Source organism: Pongo pygmaeus, chromosome 4, assembly GCF_028885625.2.
Source record: "Pongo pygmaeus isolate AG05252 chromosome 4, NHGRI_mPonPyg2-v2.0_pri, whole genome shotgun sequence".
NCBI lineage: Eukaryota > Metazoa > Chordata > Mammalia > Primates > Hominidae > Pongo > Pongo pygmaeus.
In genome coordinates this window covers 174680983-174699192 of record NC_072377.2, presented here as the reverse complement: position 1 = coordinate 174699192, position 18210 = coordinate 174680983, and the positions used below count along the sequence as shown (strand labels likewise).

The window sequence follows — 18210 nt, the reverse complement described above, 5'->3', positions numbered from 1 at the left end:
CATCTCTACAGAAAATAAAAAAAGTTAGCCAGGCACATTGGCATGCACGTGTGATTCCAGCTACTTGGGAGGCTGAGGTGGAACAATCACCTGAGCCCAGGGGATCAAGGCTGCCGTGAGCCATGATCACACCATTATACTCCAGCCTGGGTGATAAAGTGAGAGACCATGTCTCAAAAAAAAACAAAAGATTGTACAGCCATTTTGAGAAATAGCATGGCAATACCTTAAAAAGTTATAAATACACTTATCATATGATCCAGCAATCCCACTGCTAAGTATTGCCCAAAAGGAATTAAAACATGTCCACACAAGGATTTGTTTCCAAATGTTAATAGTTGCATTAGTATAATAGCTCTGAACTGAAAACTTACGCAAATGCCCAACAATTGATCAATGCTATATACCATCGGTAGCTGGTCAGTGGTATACTGACTCAGTAATAAAAAGGACCAAAATGTTAACATGCACAACAACTAAACCTCAAAAACATCATGCTGAGTAAAAGTCAAACAGAAAATTAATACTGCATGATTCCATCTATATGAAACTCTAGAAAAGGCAAATCTACAGTGACAGGAAATTAGGGGTTGCACGGGGCTTGGGGCTGGAGAAGGAGCACAAAGAAACTTTTAGGGTGATGGAACTGTTCTTTACCTTGATTGTCATGACATTTATCCAACACAATATATCATCACAATTTATTAAAGAGTAATTTAAAATGAGTGAAATGTACTGTATGAAAATTGTGTCTTAATAAATCTAAAAACAAAATTGCTTTCAAATAACACAGAGTAGCTAAAATAATTTTTTTAAATAGAAGTCAGACTGTTAACCTTTCCTTGAAATCTTTCACTGATTTCCCATCAGTGGGAATAACGTCACAACTCTTTTCCAAAACCCCTCAGGCCCTTTGAGATCTGGCTCCACCTACCTGCCTCTGCAAATCATTGCCTAAACTCCCCTACTGTTCACCACACCTCATCCCTGTTTGGCTTTCCTACTCCTTGAATAGTCAGAATGCAGTCCTACCTCAGGGCCTTTGCACCTGCTGTGCCCTCTGCCTGGAACACCCTGTCCCAGATCACCCAGGCCTGGTGCCTTCACATGATTCAGGTGTCAGCTCAAATGTCACTGTTGTGAGAGGCCTCTCCTGGCAGTGCCTTTTAACATAGCTCCTGAGTCACTTTGATTCACATAACCCTGGTTCATTGCCTTTTATACACTCATCTGGAATTAATATTTTCACTTATTTACTTTTTTATCGCCTTTCTTCCCTTCCCCTTCTGGAATCTACAAGCTCCAAGAGATCAAGAAACCTGCCTGCCATTTAACTACCTGTGAGATGGATGTTGAATGAATTACAGATTTGAGTACAAAACCACAGTTAAACACATGTGGTTGCTGATCATCTCAGGTCATAGACAGATGCCCCTTGAATAATACATAGTCTGGTTAATTAGCCCATTATTTTATGATGTGCTAAATGATTGTATCACTTGGCCAAAGCCTACTTAGTAAAGCTCACCATTTCTTCTTTGATACGCTCTGTGATTTTATCAGTTGCTTCCTCATGTGCATGGAACAAGCTGATGACGCTGGTATTATCAGGGTCCAAGATATTTCCGTCTTCATCTCTGACAATCAAATCGAGCTCAAGGATTCTGTAAAGCAAAAACTGGAGGTGAAGATAAATCAGGGGAGAACTTTAGGCCACTGGTGAGAAGCTTTTTACCAGAAAGTTCAACTGATTTCTGGGGGTCATATAGTCACATAGAAGAGCTCTACACTGATAGCCTGGGACACTGCTAGTGAGCACATATGGTATAGTAGACCCCCTTTAGAAGGTACTGTAGTAGTGTGCATTCAATTTTTCAAAAAGGTGTATTTTCCACGGTATTAAACTGAAACACCCAACACTTGAACTAGGATGTGTTGCAGACTTGTTCACATCAGCAAGTATTGAAAAAAAAAAAAAAACGTCAGCTGGGCATGGTGACTCACGCCTGTAATCCCAGCACTTTGAGAGGCCGAGGTGGGTGGATCACCTGAGGTCAGGAGTTCAAGACTAGCCTGGCCAAGATGGTGAAACCCTGTCTCTACTAAAAATACAAAAATTAGCCGGGCATGGTGGTGAGCTCCTGTAATCCCAGCTACTCGGGAGGCTGAGACAGGAGAATTGCTTGAACCCGGGAGGCAGAAGTTGCAGTGAGCCGAGACTGCACCACTGCACTCCAGCCTGGGTGACAGAGCGAGACTCCATCTCAGAAAAAAAAAAAAAAAAGGTCTACTAAAAGAGAAATGGCTAAATCAACAGTGATCTATCTATAATGGAATACCACATAGCAGAGCTTTTAAAATATTATATAGTTTTGCTATGTTTAATAATATCTTTCAGTGCAAAAATCAAGCATGGAAAGATGCATATAGTGTGCACACAATATTTATTTTTATAAATAAATAACAATAAAACAAATAAACTAAAAATAGGCCAGATATGTTATCTGGGTTCATGTATAAGAATAAGCTTATGTATGAGAGAAAGCTCTGAATGAAAAAAGGACCAAACTACCAACACAGGTTATCAGTGGGGACAGGTAGGGGCCTAGGGCTGGAGGAGTAAAGGGGTCAAAGGTTACATGTGCCTTATCTCAATTTATTTAATTTTTTTTTTAATGAGCAGGGTCTTGCTCTGTCTTCCAGGCTGGGGTACAGTGGCGTGATCATAGCTTCCCACATCCTTGAACTCTTGGGCTCAAGCAATCCTTCCACCTCAGCCTCCTGAGCAGCTGGGACTACAGGCACATGCCACCACGCCCAGCCACTACCGTACCTAGCCTCTTTTTAAATATATACACAGAGGAGGTATTTATATATTACTCAATAAAAATTTGAAAATATTGGTTGGGGAAAAACAATCTCAGACATATTGACTGTTACCCACAGCTTGCTTTCAGCTATTTGACTTCCAGGCCACAAGCTTTTCCCTGTTTGGTATTGATTTGTTTCAACTACACCTGTCATCCTGACCGGCATCAGTGATACTAATAGCAGCAAACTCACACAGCACTTACAATCAGCTCACATACAATAAGTGTTTTACATAAAATTAATCCATTTAATTCTCGTAACAACCCTATGAAGGAGGTACTATCAATAACCCCATTTTACAAATGAAGAAAAGACTGAGGATATGAGGACTGATTAATTTGCTCAAGGTCATATAGCTAGTAAAAACTAAGAATACATCTTTGTCCACACTTATAACCTCTCTGGTATGCTTACTATAATAGATAGGAGGAGCTTAGGAGCAGTATATGGGTTGTGGAGTGGGGTAGGGTGTGTTTGCAGAAACTTTAAACTTGAAACTGCTTTTGCACTTGATATCGAGATGAAGAGCCTCAGTTCTCCATACAAAGTAGGTAGGAGGAGGTGGGGCTGATGGATTCTGAGAAGGCCAACCATAGTCCTGCTTGGTTGCCACTACTAAGTACCAGATTCTGGAAGGGTAGCGAGGACAAATGAAGGAAACTAAGTCTTCATCTCTATCAGAGAATCGAATTGAGAGGTGCATCTCTCAACTCATCCAAATGCAGTCAGAAGCGAGCCAAAGTTCACCCATTTGTCCACATTCATTAGGAAATTAACTCCCAACTTAATATGACTCATAACGGTGCACGGCCATGCTGCCCAACGGCAATGCTAAGGGGGAAGAAACACATTCGGCTAATGCTTAGCAGAGGCTCTCCTGACCTTGGAAAAGATGGAGCATTGCCGATACATAATTTAATGCCAAGATCTCTGTGGCTGTTTCTCCTCAAAATTTATCAAAGTGGATTCGGTTCTAAAATACATGAACAAAACATTCTCCTAGGTCTGGCTATCTTGGGATGTGGAGAAGTCATTTGAGGATTCCTCAATCCTTGGACATCAAAATCACTTGGAACTTTGGGAGCTTTGGTAGGATTGACAGGACTCTCGTGACCCAGGGGCAGGAGAGGCTGTCCTCCACAGCCTCTGAATGCAGCCACCATGCATGTTGGGGAGCAGAACATTTAGGCATTCTTTCATCAGGATGTAACCCCAGTGCTCTCTTCTGTTCAAGGAAGTGACAAAATGAAGCCAAGATAAGGGTAGAGGGAAAAGGCCCCACTTTATGCATTTATTTATAATAAAATTTTTAAAAAAGGTAAAATCAGCTGGGCATGGTGGCACGCACCTGTAGTTCCAGCTCCTCGGGAGGCTGAGGTAGGATGATCACTTGACCCCAGGAGATGGAGACTGTAGTGAGCTGTGATTGCACCACTGCATATGCCAGCCTAAAAATCTGTGATGGCTCCCCATTGCTGTCTGGACAAATCGACTCAGTTGGTGCTAAAATCCTCAAGGTTCACAGCCCCAGTCCACCCGTGTCTTCCTCTCCGTGATCATGTCAACCTCTCATCTCCCACATTCTCTCCCTCTGAGTTTCTCTTCTCCATTTCACCTAATAATTCCTGCTGGTCTAGTTAGATTCAGAGTGGTTGTCATCCACACCCTGACTCCCACCCCCACATCCTCCAACCTTCTTGCCCATGCTTCCTGCACTCCTAATGTATATGACTTCCGACTGAAAGTGGCTGTTTACTTCTCTGCCTCCCTTATTAACTCACAGGGCTCATGGAAGGCAGTAGAATACAGCAGTTAAGCACTTGAACTCTGGAGCCACATTATCAGTTCAAATTCCACTGCATCTTGAGCAAAATCACCTGCCGTTCAAAAGACCACCAGGATGGCTAAATAGTAGAAAGTATAACCGAGGAGCTCAGCTTCAAAATGCATTTTAAAACTTTTTTCTTGGCCAGGCTCGGTGGCTCATGACTGTAATCCCAGCACTTTTGCAGGCCAAGGCGGGTGGATCACAAGGTCAGGAGTTCAAGACCAGCCTGGTAGAGACTGGTGAAACCCCGTCTCTACTAAAAATACAAAAATTAGCCGGGCATGGTGACATGTGCCTGTAGTCCCAGCTACTTGGGAGGCTGAGGCAGGAGAACACTTGAACCCGGGAGGCGGATGTTGCAGTGCACTCTGCACTCCAGCCTGGGTGACAGATCGAGACTCTGTCTCAAAAAAGAAAAAAAAAAAACTTTTCTCAAGACTGAAGATGTAACCTTGAGAAAAACTATAGAAACTTTTTTTTCCTTAGTCTTAAAGTATACCCTTGAAACATACTTTGAAGCTCCATTCCCTTCCGTCTTCTGACATATACTCTCTTACTCCATGCACATTTACTTAACTCTATGCTTGTTAAGAAATTCCAGGGGTAACTTAAAACAAACCAGGCATGAGAGTGCAGCTACAGAATTCTCCCCCACTTAAAGACGGCCTCAAGATGGATCATCTACAGCCTGGCCACTGTCAAGATGGCACCAGCCTGTGCTCCAGGTGGACCATAACTCAAGACTGGCATCAGGGCAAGACACACAGCCCCTGCACCCTGCACGGCTCCTGTATACCTCCCTACATCCAGCTTCCTTTTTTGAAACCCCCGCCCTCAGCCCAGAGTTTTGAAGTGGTTTCTAGAGGGATGAGCCTGTATGTTTCCCCATGGCTGGCTTTGGAAATAAAGTCACTTTCCTTACAATGCACTTTGTCCCTGTTACTGGCTTTGCAAGCAGTGAGCAGTAGAGCCTGCACTTCATTACAAAAGGAGAACCTTATTGCTTACATCAGTTTGCAAACTTTGAAGAGACAGTCTCTGGCATGTCTGGAAGGTACTCTCTGTCTTTGAAGAGGGAAAGGACATGTTGGGTTTTATGCCTCACAGGGCCAACATCATACATATTCAGCAGATTTAGGGGAAAAATTATGCATATTTATGGAGACAAGAGCATGCACAATGGGTAAACATGTATGTAACATACATCCCATGTACACTTTGGGGTGGGGTTTATTATTAAAATAAGGTGAAACTTGGCACTTTACATCAAAAGGTGAACTACTGGACACAGTTTGTGGGCAGCCTTAAGCTAGCTGAAACTGACTTAAGGTTTGCAGTTCTTTATCAAAAAAAAGAATGTTTAGCAGGCCAGTCCTCTGTCCATTTAGAGTTATAGTGGTGTGGATGTAAATCAGAGTTAGGAAGGGTCTGATAATTTGCCTGATAGCTCCTATTGTTAGGGAGTTTGACAAGAGTGTGTTTTTCTTGTAGCTGTAGGAATTTAGGGAGTTGCCATGCCAGCTCCCCTGAATGCTCAACCTGACCCATAGGCAGCTGTTGTTTCCTTAACCTTAGAGTCCATCTTAGTTGATAAAGAGGCATCTGTGTTGGTTTCTCAGATCACACACCTAATCACTCTTGAGCCTCACTTTCCTCACCTGAGAAACAGGGTGAGAACAATGCCTACCTCATAAAGTTGTTCTGATACTTCACAGAGTTAATATATGGAAAGTGCTTTAAATGGCGCCTGGTATATAGTGAGCACTCCAGAAGTTATCATTAGTTCTCATTGTTTGCTTTTTGATTGTTGTTAAAAACAGAGACTGTATTGTGTCTGTACCCTCTACCCTTGGGGCCTACCAGGTGTGCAAAGAAAGTTTGATATCTGAATGAAGGAACGGAATGAATGAGAGAAGAAACAAGCTCATTCTGATAACTCCTCCAAGGTTCAGTTCCACTTTGTGCCACCCCCACCCACTCTCCCAGCTGCTGGATGTTGGAGGTGGGCGTTTCCAGGCTGATTCTGACACTTGGCCCAGATGCTGGGCCTCCTGGATTTGGGGAAGCTGGCCCATACCAGAGCTCTGAGCACCTAAACTATCAGGCCAGTGATAAGACACCCAACTCTCTCACTTGCAGCTGAAGCAGTCAGGTAAATAAGGGGGCCCCTGAGCTTGAGGTCTCAGTCTGTGCCACGGAGCATCTCTCACTTCCCCAAAGGAAACTGACAGAACTAAAAGCACGCAGCTATAGGTCAGAGGATGCTACAGAGGAGGGGCTGGTTTAGGGAGGACCCTCTTTCTTCTTTTTCTCCCATCACCACCATTCGCCCACTCACTCAGTTATCACTCACTGAGCACCTACTATGTGCAGACCTTGTTTCAGGCACAAGCAGACAGGTGCTTTAGACAGTCAACATCCTATAGGATCTTCCACAATAGGAGGGAAGCCAGGCCAAAAAGGAGGCAATTACTACTCAGGGCCTTCAAGAGCACCTACCCTGGCCCAAGGCGGGTAGTAGAAAATCAGGGAAGGCTTCCTATGAGTGGTGACCACTTCTTCCATTCCTGGTCCTTCTTCTCAGGAGCCTCCATTGAGAAAACAACATTTGAAGGTCGTAGATGCCATTGTAAAGCAGCCCTCAATTCCCATACACTCAGCTGCAACTGTGCTCAGCTAAAGACATCATGGAACCAATGGCAGTAGCAGCTGTAGGGCAAACCCTTCCTGTCACTTTAGGATGATGTGCTTTATAAGCAGATTTGGACACGCTTGCCAGATGCCAATGGGTCATCAGCAGAGGGACTGTGTTCCTGGGATGGAGACCAGCTGTGAGTTGGAGCCATTGACTTTCCTCTCCGAATCCTCCTCCTAGTGCTTATGGCAGGACAAGAAAGCCTGGCCTGGCTGCTGGGGAAACTTCTCTTTATTCCCATTAAATGGGCTTTTTACTTCCCCCTCAGGCCCTGTGTTCCAGCCTTCAGACCCACTTTGCAGTTCCTTGAGTATGCCATGCTCTCTCATGAGCCCCTGACCCTCCTTCTTTTTTAGCCTGCTTAATATCTCTTTATCCTTCAAACTTCAGCTCAGGGGTCACCTCCTTCAGGAAGTCTTCCTTGACTTCCTTCTCTAAGCCTCACTAAAAGTAACTCTTGCTTCCTGAGCTATCGAACTTATCACAGTACATATCAGCAGTTTACTTGTGGCTTACTCCTAATTGGAACTGTGACCCTTTAGTGGACAGGGACTTTTATTTCTACAGCCCCAATACCTAGCAGGAAATCCAGCCAACTATAAGTGCTCAATACATGTTTGTGGTTGGAATGAATGAACAAATGAACAGAATGTTTGGAGGCCATTCAAAAGATCAGGAGGGAGGGAAGGTCCTTATAGTTCTCAAATGCTATCCAAGTAGCAGAGTGGTGAGGCCCATGGACCCTGGAGCCAGACTGCCTGGGTCTAAGTTCAGATTCTGTCATTTACTAGCTGCATGACTATGGACAAGTTACCTACCCTACTGAAAACCCTCAGTTTCTTTATCTGAAAAAAGTGGGGATAATCAAACTGCATACCCCATAGAGTTATTATAAGAATTAAATGAGACAATGCCTGTAAAACACTTAGCACCAAGCCTGGTGTACAATGAGCTCTGATTAAGAGTTACTTATAATGTTATTATCAGTGGGTTGTCCCACCTCAAATAATTGGTTCATTTTCTCCTTGACTTCATAGCATTCAAATCCCAACCAATCTTTACTTCTCTTCCCTGTTGAGGAAACATTTTTGTAATTGTGCATTTGAGTTAGTTGATGGTGTGTGGGTTGGATACTTTAGGATGGGGGAAGAGACGTTAAGTCTCACACTGGGATTTAAGGGAGAGTTTTGCAAATGCAGGGATAAAATGACAACTAAGCTGAAAGTGAACCAGCATGACTATGCTCCCTAGTCCATCAGAAGTAGGTTAAATGAGTGTCCTAAATCTCTCAGCCTGGTAATAACACCGTGTTAAGTACAAGCCTTCTCTCCACCTGCGTGTCCCTGGGTCCCCCAGGGGTGGTAACAACAGCACGCAAGCACAGCCATTGGTCACAACCTTCTCCCAAACAGAAAGTGACAAAATTGCGTCTAAAAATGAAAGCAAGCTTCTGGGGAGAGAGGGAAGAAAGAGGATAGCTGGGGGAAGAAAACCTCTTTGCAGAGGAAAGAGAGGTTACTTGTTGCCATAGTCAATTTTGGACGTGACTTTCTGCTTCAGTTCCTTCAGCTCATCCTTGGGTAAGGTTCCTGAGAGAAGCTGGGACCTCCACTCCATCAGATCGTACATCATGGACTGCACCTGGAGAAAACGCTCCTTTTTGCTGGCCTAGGAGACAAGAAACAACCCATAATCACCTGTGTTAAAGGGGCATGACCATCTATTTGGCAGGCTGTGCCAAAGTCAGGTGAGTGTGGTCAAGGGCCACGGCCTGAGGCTCTCTCCCAACCCTACCCACTACAAAAGGATTAGGTGGGGGTCCTAGTCGTTGATGTATTTATTCCCCATGGACCACAGGGATGTCCCAAAAGCAAAAATAAAAATCTCAATCATTTCTTGGTTAAGGAATGAGTGATTTCTGACTTTATCTAAAAAGATATTTATTGAACAGGAATGCTACGAACATCTACCCTAATGGAAGTCCCAGAGCTCAGGCCCTTTGAGGCTGGGAGCCAGGGCCATTTCTCCGGTAATAAAGGACTGCTTCTAGGGCAGCATTCTCCAAAGTGTGGCATGTGTACCACCTATGGGAAGCCAGATGGCTCTTCGTGGTACAAAGATACAAGGTCAAACAACATCGATCCCTAGGGTGATTCTCTTCCACTCTGTTCCCATCCTTCTGTGTAAGGGAAAGAGAAAGTTGCAGTTTTATAGTAATATGTCTCTAACACCTCTCACACATTGTTAATGTCTTTTTTAACAAAGAGAGAGAAAAGGTCTTGGGCTCAGAGCTTTTGACAGGTACAATAGCAAGCATGTTCCAGAGGCTGAGGCAGGAGTATCGCTTGAGCCCAGGAGTTTAGAACTGCACTGAACTATGATGGCCCCGCTGCACTCCAGCATGGGTGACAGAGCAAGACCCTGTCTCTAAATTTTTTTTTTATAAAAATAATGTTATCTTGTTTTCATCATATTTAGTTGAATAATGTTCTTCTAATTGTGCCAAGTACTTTTGTCTTTCCATTTGTGGAAGTGTGGGTGGTATAACAAAAAAAAGAAAAAAAATATATATATATATATATATACACACTTGGTCTTTGTCCTTGGTTCTTGAAGCAGTGCTCCTAAAACTCTTGCAATATCCAGAGTGATAAGAATGTATTTTGTTATTCCTAACAATCCCCTTTCAATGATGCCTGAGTTTATGCTAATGAGGTGATTCTAGGTGGGCCCCTAGATAGCTTCAACATGAGGGGCTGGTTGCAGAGGAACCAACCAGGAACAAAACCCCCAACCACATGATTAGAGGGTTGGTACTTAACAGCCCCACTCCCCTCCACCTGCCCCACCCTAACCTCTGGGAGAGGAGGGGGACTAAGGATTGAGCTCAAGCACCAATAGCCAATAATTTAATCAATCATGCCTGTGTAATGAAACTTTGATTAAAACTCTTGGTCAATAACATTTGAGGGGCTTCCCAGAAGGTGAACACATCAATGTGGTGGGAGGGTGGAGCGCCGAGAGAGGACACGGAAGCTCTATGCCCCTCTGTGCCTTGCCCTGTGTGTCTGTCTGTTCCATAAGGCTGATCCTGAATTACATCCTTTATAATAAAACCGTAATCATATGTATAGCACTTTCTGAGTTCTCTGAGTTGTTCTAACAAATTATGAAACCAGAAGTGAAAAAAGGGGGTGCCCAGGCAGCGAAGGGTAGTGAGAATCCCTGAATTTACAGCCAAGTCCAACAGAAGTTTAGGTAGCCTGGGAACCCAGGACTTGCAACTGGCATCTAAAGTGAGGGCCATCTTGTGGGATCGAGGCTTTAAACCCATGGAGTCTGGCGCTAACCCTGGATAGTCAGAGTTGAACTGAATTGTGGGGCATCCAGTTGGTGACGGGGAATCAAGAACTGCTGGAATGATGCAGCATGCTATCTCATTCTTTATGTCTATAGATTCAAGTTTACTGAAAGGAGATCCAAAGCAGCTATTAAGTAAATATTACACAGGTTGTATGCAGATATGGCAAGAATCAGGAATGTGATACCGAAGTACTAGATGTTGAAGGATCTCCTGACTAGAGTAAATGGACTTACCATTCAAAGATTTCCTAAGGGAAAATGCCAAGCTTCAATGGTACGTGTGATTGTGATGTTTTAAAAGGGGTAGTGGGCTGGGCGTGGTGGCTCATGCCTGTAATCTCAGCACTTTGGAAAGCCAAGGTGGGTGGATCACCTGAGGTCAGGAGTTCAAGGCCAGCCTGACCAACGTGGTGAAACCCCATCTCTACTAAAAATACAAAAAATTAGCTGGGCATAGTGGCAGGCACCTGTAATCCCAACTACTCAGGAGGCCGAGGCAGGTTAATCGATTGAACCCAGGAGGCAGAGGCTGCAGTGAGCCAAGTTCATGCCATTGCATTCCAGCCTGGGCAACAGAGCGAGACTCCATCTCAAAAAAAAAAAAAAAAAAAAAAAGGTCAGTGCGTAGTGGAGATTAACAAAATCTATTGCTTTAGCCACAAGGATACTATTTGCCCCCTACACTTTTCTAAAAACTTTGAGAAACATGTAAAATTGAGTGTGCCAATTACATCTTCATATTATGAAATGTCCACATGGGAGTCAACATTTAAGACCACGAAAGGTAAGTCTACAAATCCTGTGCATACACCAACAGGTGTGCACGGTGCCATGATAAACATGCAGTAAGCCTTGGTTGACATTTTCACTCTCAGCTTAATGGTTTGCTTAGCTAATTGCTTTAATTAGGAGCTTTAGAGCATCAAAGGAGGATTTAAAATTAGACTTGCTTCAAAACAGGGAAAACAAATGCAAAAATATATTCTTTGTTTTTCCAAAGTCAAAACTTCTTCATAGATCTGAGGACAATAGCCATTGGTTAAAGTATAAGAACAGTATTTCTCAATGTGTTATGAGCAGACTAGCAAATCAAATCTGAGTTTATTAAAAATGCAGATTATTAAACACCTTGGGAGGAAGCTTTATTTTTAACAGTTCTCAAGGTGATTCTTATGCATGCTCAAGTTTGGCAACTTCTACACTAAACACCGAAGGTTCACAGCAGACTCCATTGATTATGGCTCTGTCACTAGCTAGCTCTGTGGCTTTGAGAAAGTCCCTGATCCTCTCTGGGCCTTGATGTCCTCATACATAATAGTGTGCACTCTGCTATGTCACCAAAGCCACCTCCACCTGCCTGACTCAATGCTAAACTGAAAACTGGAACCAAACTGAAGATTGCAAGAAGCTTCCACCTCAGGGAGCAGAGTTCTGAGTCTCACCACATAGAGTTGTTTCCAGATGCTTCCCCATTCCCAAAGTGTCGTCGTCACTTCTTGTGCCAGAGGAATTTCTGCAGGAATGATGTTCTCAGTATTTCTATTTAAGGTGGGAGAAAAAGTGGTGTGAAATTGAGACCCAGGTGCTAACAAGATAAAACACCAACAAATTTGCATTAAGCTGCAGCTGCGAAGAAGGGCCTTCCTGACATTAGACTAAAACGCCTCCAATAGCCACACCAATTACATTATGCAAATACAAGGGACTTGCTTTGTTATGTCCTCGTTCGCTAGGGTGGGCTCATTATTTAGGATTAATCTACTTTAATACAGTTCTAGGGTAGCTGCCAGCAAAAAGTTTGATTCTCCAAACTAATACCCCCTTAGAGTCAGATCTCAACATGAATCAATTTGGATTAGATCTCCCATTGAGTGATGGAAAGGAGACCCAGAAATATACACAGGCACAAAGAAGATAAGCTGAGCAACTCTCAGATCTGCCAAGTCAGATTTTCAAAATAAACAGAACAGAGACATCCATGAGCCACTGGAGGCTCAAGTCTGGTGAAGAATGGCAAATACCTTCTTTTCTCAACTGTCACTTCCTTGATGTGGATAAATGACTTAGGAAAAATGCCCTGTTGGAAACAAAACAAATAAAATAAAAAGATATATCACCACAGAAATGAATGACTCTAGGTCTTTATAATTTTTTTCCAAAAGCTACTGGCTTATAAAATCCTCAGACTTTAAAGGAATAAACCCAGAGCCAGATAGAACAGGGGCTGGATTCTAAATCTACTTGTTTAGATCTGGCTTTCCCTCCAGTTCTCCATCAGTTGCTCTAGATCCCACAATAGCCCTAGATCTCACAATAGCCCTAGATCCCAAGGGATGCTCCAACCCATTATGGCCACTTATCCTGCAGGTGGGCTATAAGACAGTATCGTTTGAAAGACAACCTAAACCACTCACTGACTTTAAGCGAGATGAGGAGCTCTGCTTCTCCCATCGCCTGCCCGATTCCGGAAAGCAGTCACCCTTCACAGTCAGGAACAACTGGAAGGTCAGAAATAACTGGTCCTGAAGCAACAATGTTCCTAGGTGCATTTGGGCTAGTTTGATTTGAGACCTATTCTGCCTGCATTTATTCCATTGTTCTTTGAGAGAGCAGAGTAGGACCATCCCTCCCAACACAGCATGTCAGGGAAGGAAGAAGCTTCTATTATTTCCTTGCTCCATACATTTGGCTCAGTTAACAAGGTAAGTTTATCAATTACTTGGAAATCCCTTCGTAAATGCAACCAATGTGCATACTGGGGATATCTGGTCACTGTGCTAGATGCTGTGAGAGAAAATGAGACAAGCAAAGCAAGTGCCTGCTCTCATGGAGACGATAGTGAAATGTGAGGTTAGAACAAGAGAACCCCTCAAAGGTAAAAATCAGGCCTGTCCTTTCTGTGTTGACCTGGATATATGGATGAGGAGATGACTGAATGCCACGAACAACTCTAAAGGAAGGCAGTAGAATAAATTTCAAATTTATAACGCACAATTCCACAGAGACTCGAGGAAGGGAGAAATCATAACTGAGTGGCATATCAGGAAAAGTTGCAGGGAGATGGCACCAGAGATGAACCTTAAAGAATGAGGGAAAGCGGGAGGGAGCTGAGGCACAGCGAGTGCCAAGGCACAGAGGTCAGAGAGCACAGGGCACAGGAGGGAGGGATGGGTTCCCTTTGCTGAGGAGCAATGGTGGGAGAGACCTGCTCAGATGGGATAGCGGGGCATATGAAGACATCCAGTACTGACACAAATAAAAACCAGGTGACCTTACCTGTAACATTTTGTGCTTTATGAGGTATCCCCTATACCAGTCTGCAAAAAGAAAACAAAGAAACAGGTCCCTCATTTATTACAAGTTTGTTACTAGTGTTTTTCTGTTTTGTTTTGTTTTGTTGTTTTTAACTAGTAAAACTACTGCAAATTGCTTTAGACCTTGGGTACAGATCAAACTCTGGAAGCTCATAGTCTTTGAAATCTGTTGAATTGGTTGCCAACATCTCAAAATAACATCTAAAAATAGACTTCATATAAAGGTGCTCCTGATTTTGAAAAATCAGGAGCCCCAGTAGTGCTGGCCAGTGCTCCCAACTGGCTGGGAGGAGAAGAGCAGCAGGGTCCACCAGACAGAGCATCTGCCTCCAGTCTGCCAGCCTCAATGCAGCCCCTCCCTTGTGTCCATTGCCTTCCTGGGCCCTGTGATCATCTGCATGCTTTCAATTCCTGCCTTCGGGACATAGAAATGCTCCTGATTTGGTCAAACATCCTAAAATAACACTGACAGTTCTAACAGCAGCAAATAGTGTCTAAAATGCGATTTACAAAAGTTAATTGTTACAAAACAGGTAAGTTTAGGGACAGATAAAGGGACAGGGATTTTAAAAGATCTACCCTTTGCAGGAATATTATATTAAAAAATGTTTCAATGAACAGAAATCCAAATTACACACAGCCCTCAGACAAAATACGCCTGAGTGCAGCAAGTCCTGATGACTGTAATGAGTCCGCTGGCCTTTGAAATGATTCGAACACAGCCAAGGAGTGGCATTTGTCATCTTTGTAAGTAAAACGCGTCTGTCGGGAGCCTCATTAGCAGACCCTCATTACTGGGCTGACAGATTGTTGATGAAATATGTTCCCAACAGACATACAAGCAAGCCCCAAAACAAACAACTTAAAATGCAAAGTCACTCTTCATAGTCATGAGCCAGCCTGATGGCCAGGTCCTAAAGGAAACTCTGAAGCAACAGGGGGCCGTGATAGCTCCTTTCTGAGTGACAGAAAGTGAGAGGAAAGAGAAAAGGAGAAAGGAAGGAGAGAGGAAAAACAGAAGGAAGAAAGGGAGGTTGGAAAGAGAATCTCAGGTGGGAAATAAAAATATCATTCTAAGCACTCTTTGTATATTAAGCCCTTCAATATTCATAACAACCGTATGAAGTAGGAACGGTTATTATCCTGTTTTACAAATAAGTGGCCTACCTGAGGCACAGAGAAGTTAAGTGACTTTCCAAGGATCACACAGCTAGTAGGTTGCAGTGTCAGGTTTTGAACACAAGCAACTATCACACTATGCTTCCTATATTATGAGGGAATGATTTGATGGTTACCTAATACTAATATTTCCAACTTCTCAGTGTCTGAATCTCCAAAACTAAATCTCCACTAAGCTACTTTCCACCTGAATACTTCCAGTGATGGAAGATGTTCTACTTCATGAAGCATCACATTCTATTTTCAGTGGCCTCTAATTATTTGTCAATAACTATTGAAAAATAATCCATAATTAACAATACTGCTTATACTTTCTAAGTGCTTCCTATGTGCTGGTAACTCTGTTGACATTTTTTGTTTTGTCATATTATAAATTAATCTTTACAACAATCCTATTAAGTAGGTACTATTACTGCTTCAGCTTTGCAAATGAAAATAGACAGGCACAGAGATTAAGCAGCTTGCTGATGGTCACACAGCTAGTGGGTGATGCAGCTGAGATTTACACTCAAGCAACACCCTGCTGCATTGTGCTATAACAACCTCCTTTAGTTGCCCCTTTTCACCAACTAGATAGAAATGCAACTTTGTAATATTATTATTACCTGTCTTTCACTGGTCACCTGCAACATGCAAAGCTGTATGCTAAATGTTGTACAGGCATTCTCTCATTTAATCCTCAGAGCAACACTGTGAGCTAAGTATTATCATTCCCATTTTATAGATGAGGAAATTGATATTCAAGTCAATTGATGGGCTGGGCCAAGATCATACAACCAGGGTTCAAACTCAAGCTTATGTGACTTCAAAGCCAATCCTCAAAGCTGGTTGGCCACATTGTCTCCCATGTGATGGAGTTAGAGTGCAAATATAGATAAGGTCATCTGGTAGCAGTGACTTGAACCCACATGATGGCTAAGGTCACTAAAATCCACCAAAAAATAGAAAAACAATCGAGGGACCAATAGATGGTCCCTACACAAAGCTCATGTCCACATCTGCATCTCTGGGACAGGGACTCCATTAAGGTGACTTGTCTTCCTGGATCCAAGGAGTTTGCCTGCTCTGACCCCCAAAATTCGGTTATGTGTGTACGTCTTATAGGTTTCCTAATTCTCAGAGTTGCACCTCACTCCTGACGACAGGATTCTGCTGACACTTACACCCAATATTCTTATTCTGCCTCCCAGGTTCAAGTTCAATCAACATTAATTGTGCACCAACTATGTATATTGCACTGGGCTACATGCTTTCAGGAATAAATCCCCAGGGATTCATTGCAAGAAGGCTTTATCTCCACTTGCTGGATGGTGACACTGAGATCAAATAGGTGGGGAAGAAATTCCAACACATTCTTTAGCAGAAAAGCACCCAAACCAGAATCCAAACCCATGCCTAGTGCATCAACTGCATCAGGACTATCCTTATGACTTTTTTCTGGCATTTTCACTTCTGCCAGGTCATTTATCTCTGACCACTGATGTTGGTTCCCTAATATAGTCACCAATCAGCTATATCTGTCTATGCTCCAAAACATGACTGGGCAGATAACAACCGTTGATACAAAAGAGAAAAATTCCTGGACAATGGACACCATGATCAAAAGCAGGCTCAGTGTAACATTGCATTTACCATGTCCCAGAACCCACTCCTGAGTTCAGCGCTCTTTTGAATTCAATAATAACAAGGGCTTTTTTGCTAACCCTTTCCATGAGATAACCACTTTCTTCAACATAAAATTCACAGTGTGCATTGCTATGGACTGAATGTGTCCTCCCAAAATTCATATGTTGCAATTCTGACACCTGATGTGATGGCATTAGGAGGTGGGGTCCTTAGGAGGTAATTAGGTCATGAGAATGGAGCTTTTATGAATGGGATTAGTGCCCTTATAGGAGAGTTTGCTCCCTCTCTCTTTGCTCTCTGCCATGTGAGGCTATGACAAGAACACAGCCATCTACAAACCAAGAAGTGGCCCCCACAAGAAACGAGATCTGCTGGTGCCTAGATCTTCAACTTTCCAGTCTCCATAAGTATGAGAAATAAATGTATGTTATTTAAGCAGTTTATGATACATAGTAGCCTGGACTGACTAGACATGCATTCTGAAGGAAGATGAGAAAAGGAAAAATTTTTACAATTCTTTTGGAAAATTATAAAGTGCCAATTATTCAAATAATGTTCCCTTTTCACATCTCAAATACAAATATCAAATATATCTAGAGTTTCAAATCCTCTAAGAGTCAAGGGAGGCAGGAGATTTAAAATATCCCACAACATCAAAAAAGAATCCGAGGTCTAGAGATCAGTCCTCCCTACGCCATTTCCAAGCCACATGGCCTTTGGTCATGTCGCTTAAGCCTCAGTGTTTCTATCTGTAAAATGAGGGAAATAACATCTAGCCCCAGAAGAGTGCTACAAACACTATTTTTTTAGACAAGATTAGAAAGTATATGCATCTAGCAAAGGTACAAAAATTTGGATGGGAAGAAAACATACTGATTTCAGGGTGTTACCTACATATGGACAAAAGAAAAAAGAATAGAGGAGGGGTAAAAAGGGATTTCAATTGCATTAGAAATTTTTATTTCTTAAAAACAAATGTCTGAAGCAAGCATATACATATGTGTGTGTATATACATATAAACATGTGTATATACATATAAACACACACACATATATAAGTTCTCCCACTACCATATTTATATATAAACATATATAAATATGCTGATATTTATATGAGTGATGAGTGCTTAGGAGTGCTTTTTCTTTCTTGTGTGTTGAAATATATAATAATATTGAGATCAAATGGAAGCTTGTACCTATCACTGGTTGATATGATTTGGCTTTGTGTCCCCACCCAAATCTCAGACCAAATTTTAATCCCCTTATGTCAGAGGAGGGACCTGGTGGGAGGTGATTGGATCATAGGGGTGATTTCCCTCATGCTGTTCTGGTGA

At 42.7% G+C, this 18210-nt stretch overlaps 1 protein-coding gene across 2 annotated transcripts in view; it reads right to left on the bottom strand.

Moving 5' to 3' along the window:
• DOCK2 (dedicator of cytokinesis 2) overlaps positions 1-18210 on the bottom strand; it is a 442257-nt gene that overhangs the window by 396575 nt on the left and 27472 nt on the right. For both annotated transcript variants that reach the window (XM_054487363.1, XM_054487364.2), the window contains exons 3-7: positions 14034-14074; positions 12779-12834; positions 12200-12296; positions 8914-9062; positions 1529-1664 (exon numbers count right to left, since the gene is read on the bottom strand). In XM_054487363.1, coding sequence (XP_054343338.1) covers positions 1529-1664; positions 8914-9062; positions 12200-12296; positions 12779-12834; positions 14034-14074 — 479 coding nt within the window. The remainder of the gene's footprint in view (positions 1-1528; positions 1665-8913; positions 9063-12199; positions 12297-12778; positions 12835-14033; positions 14075-18210) is intronic.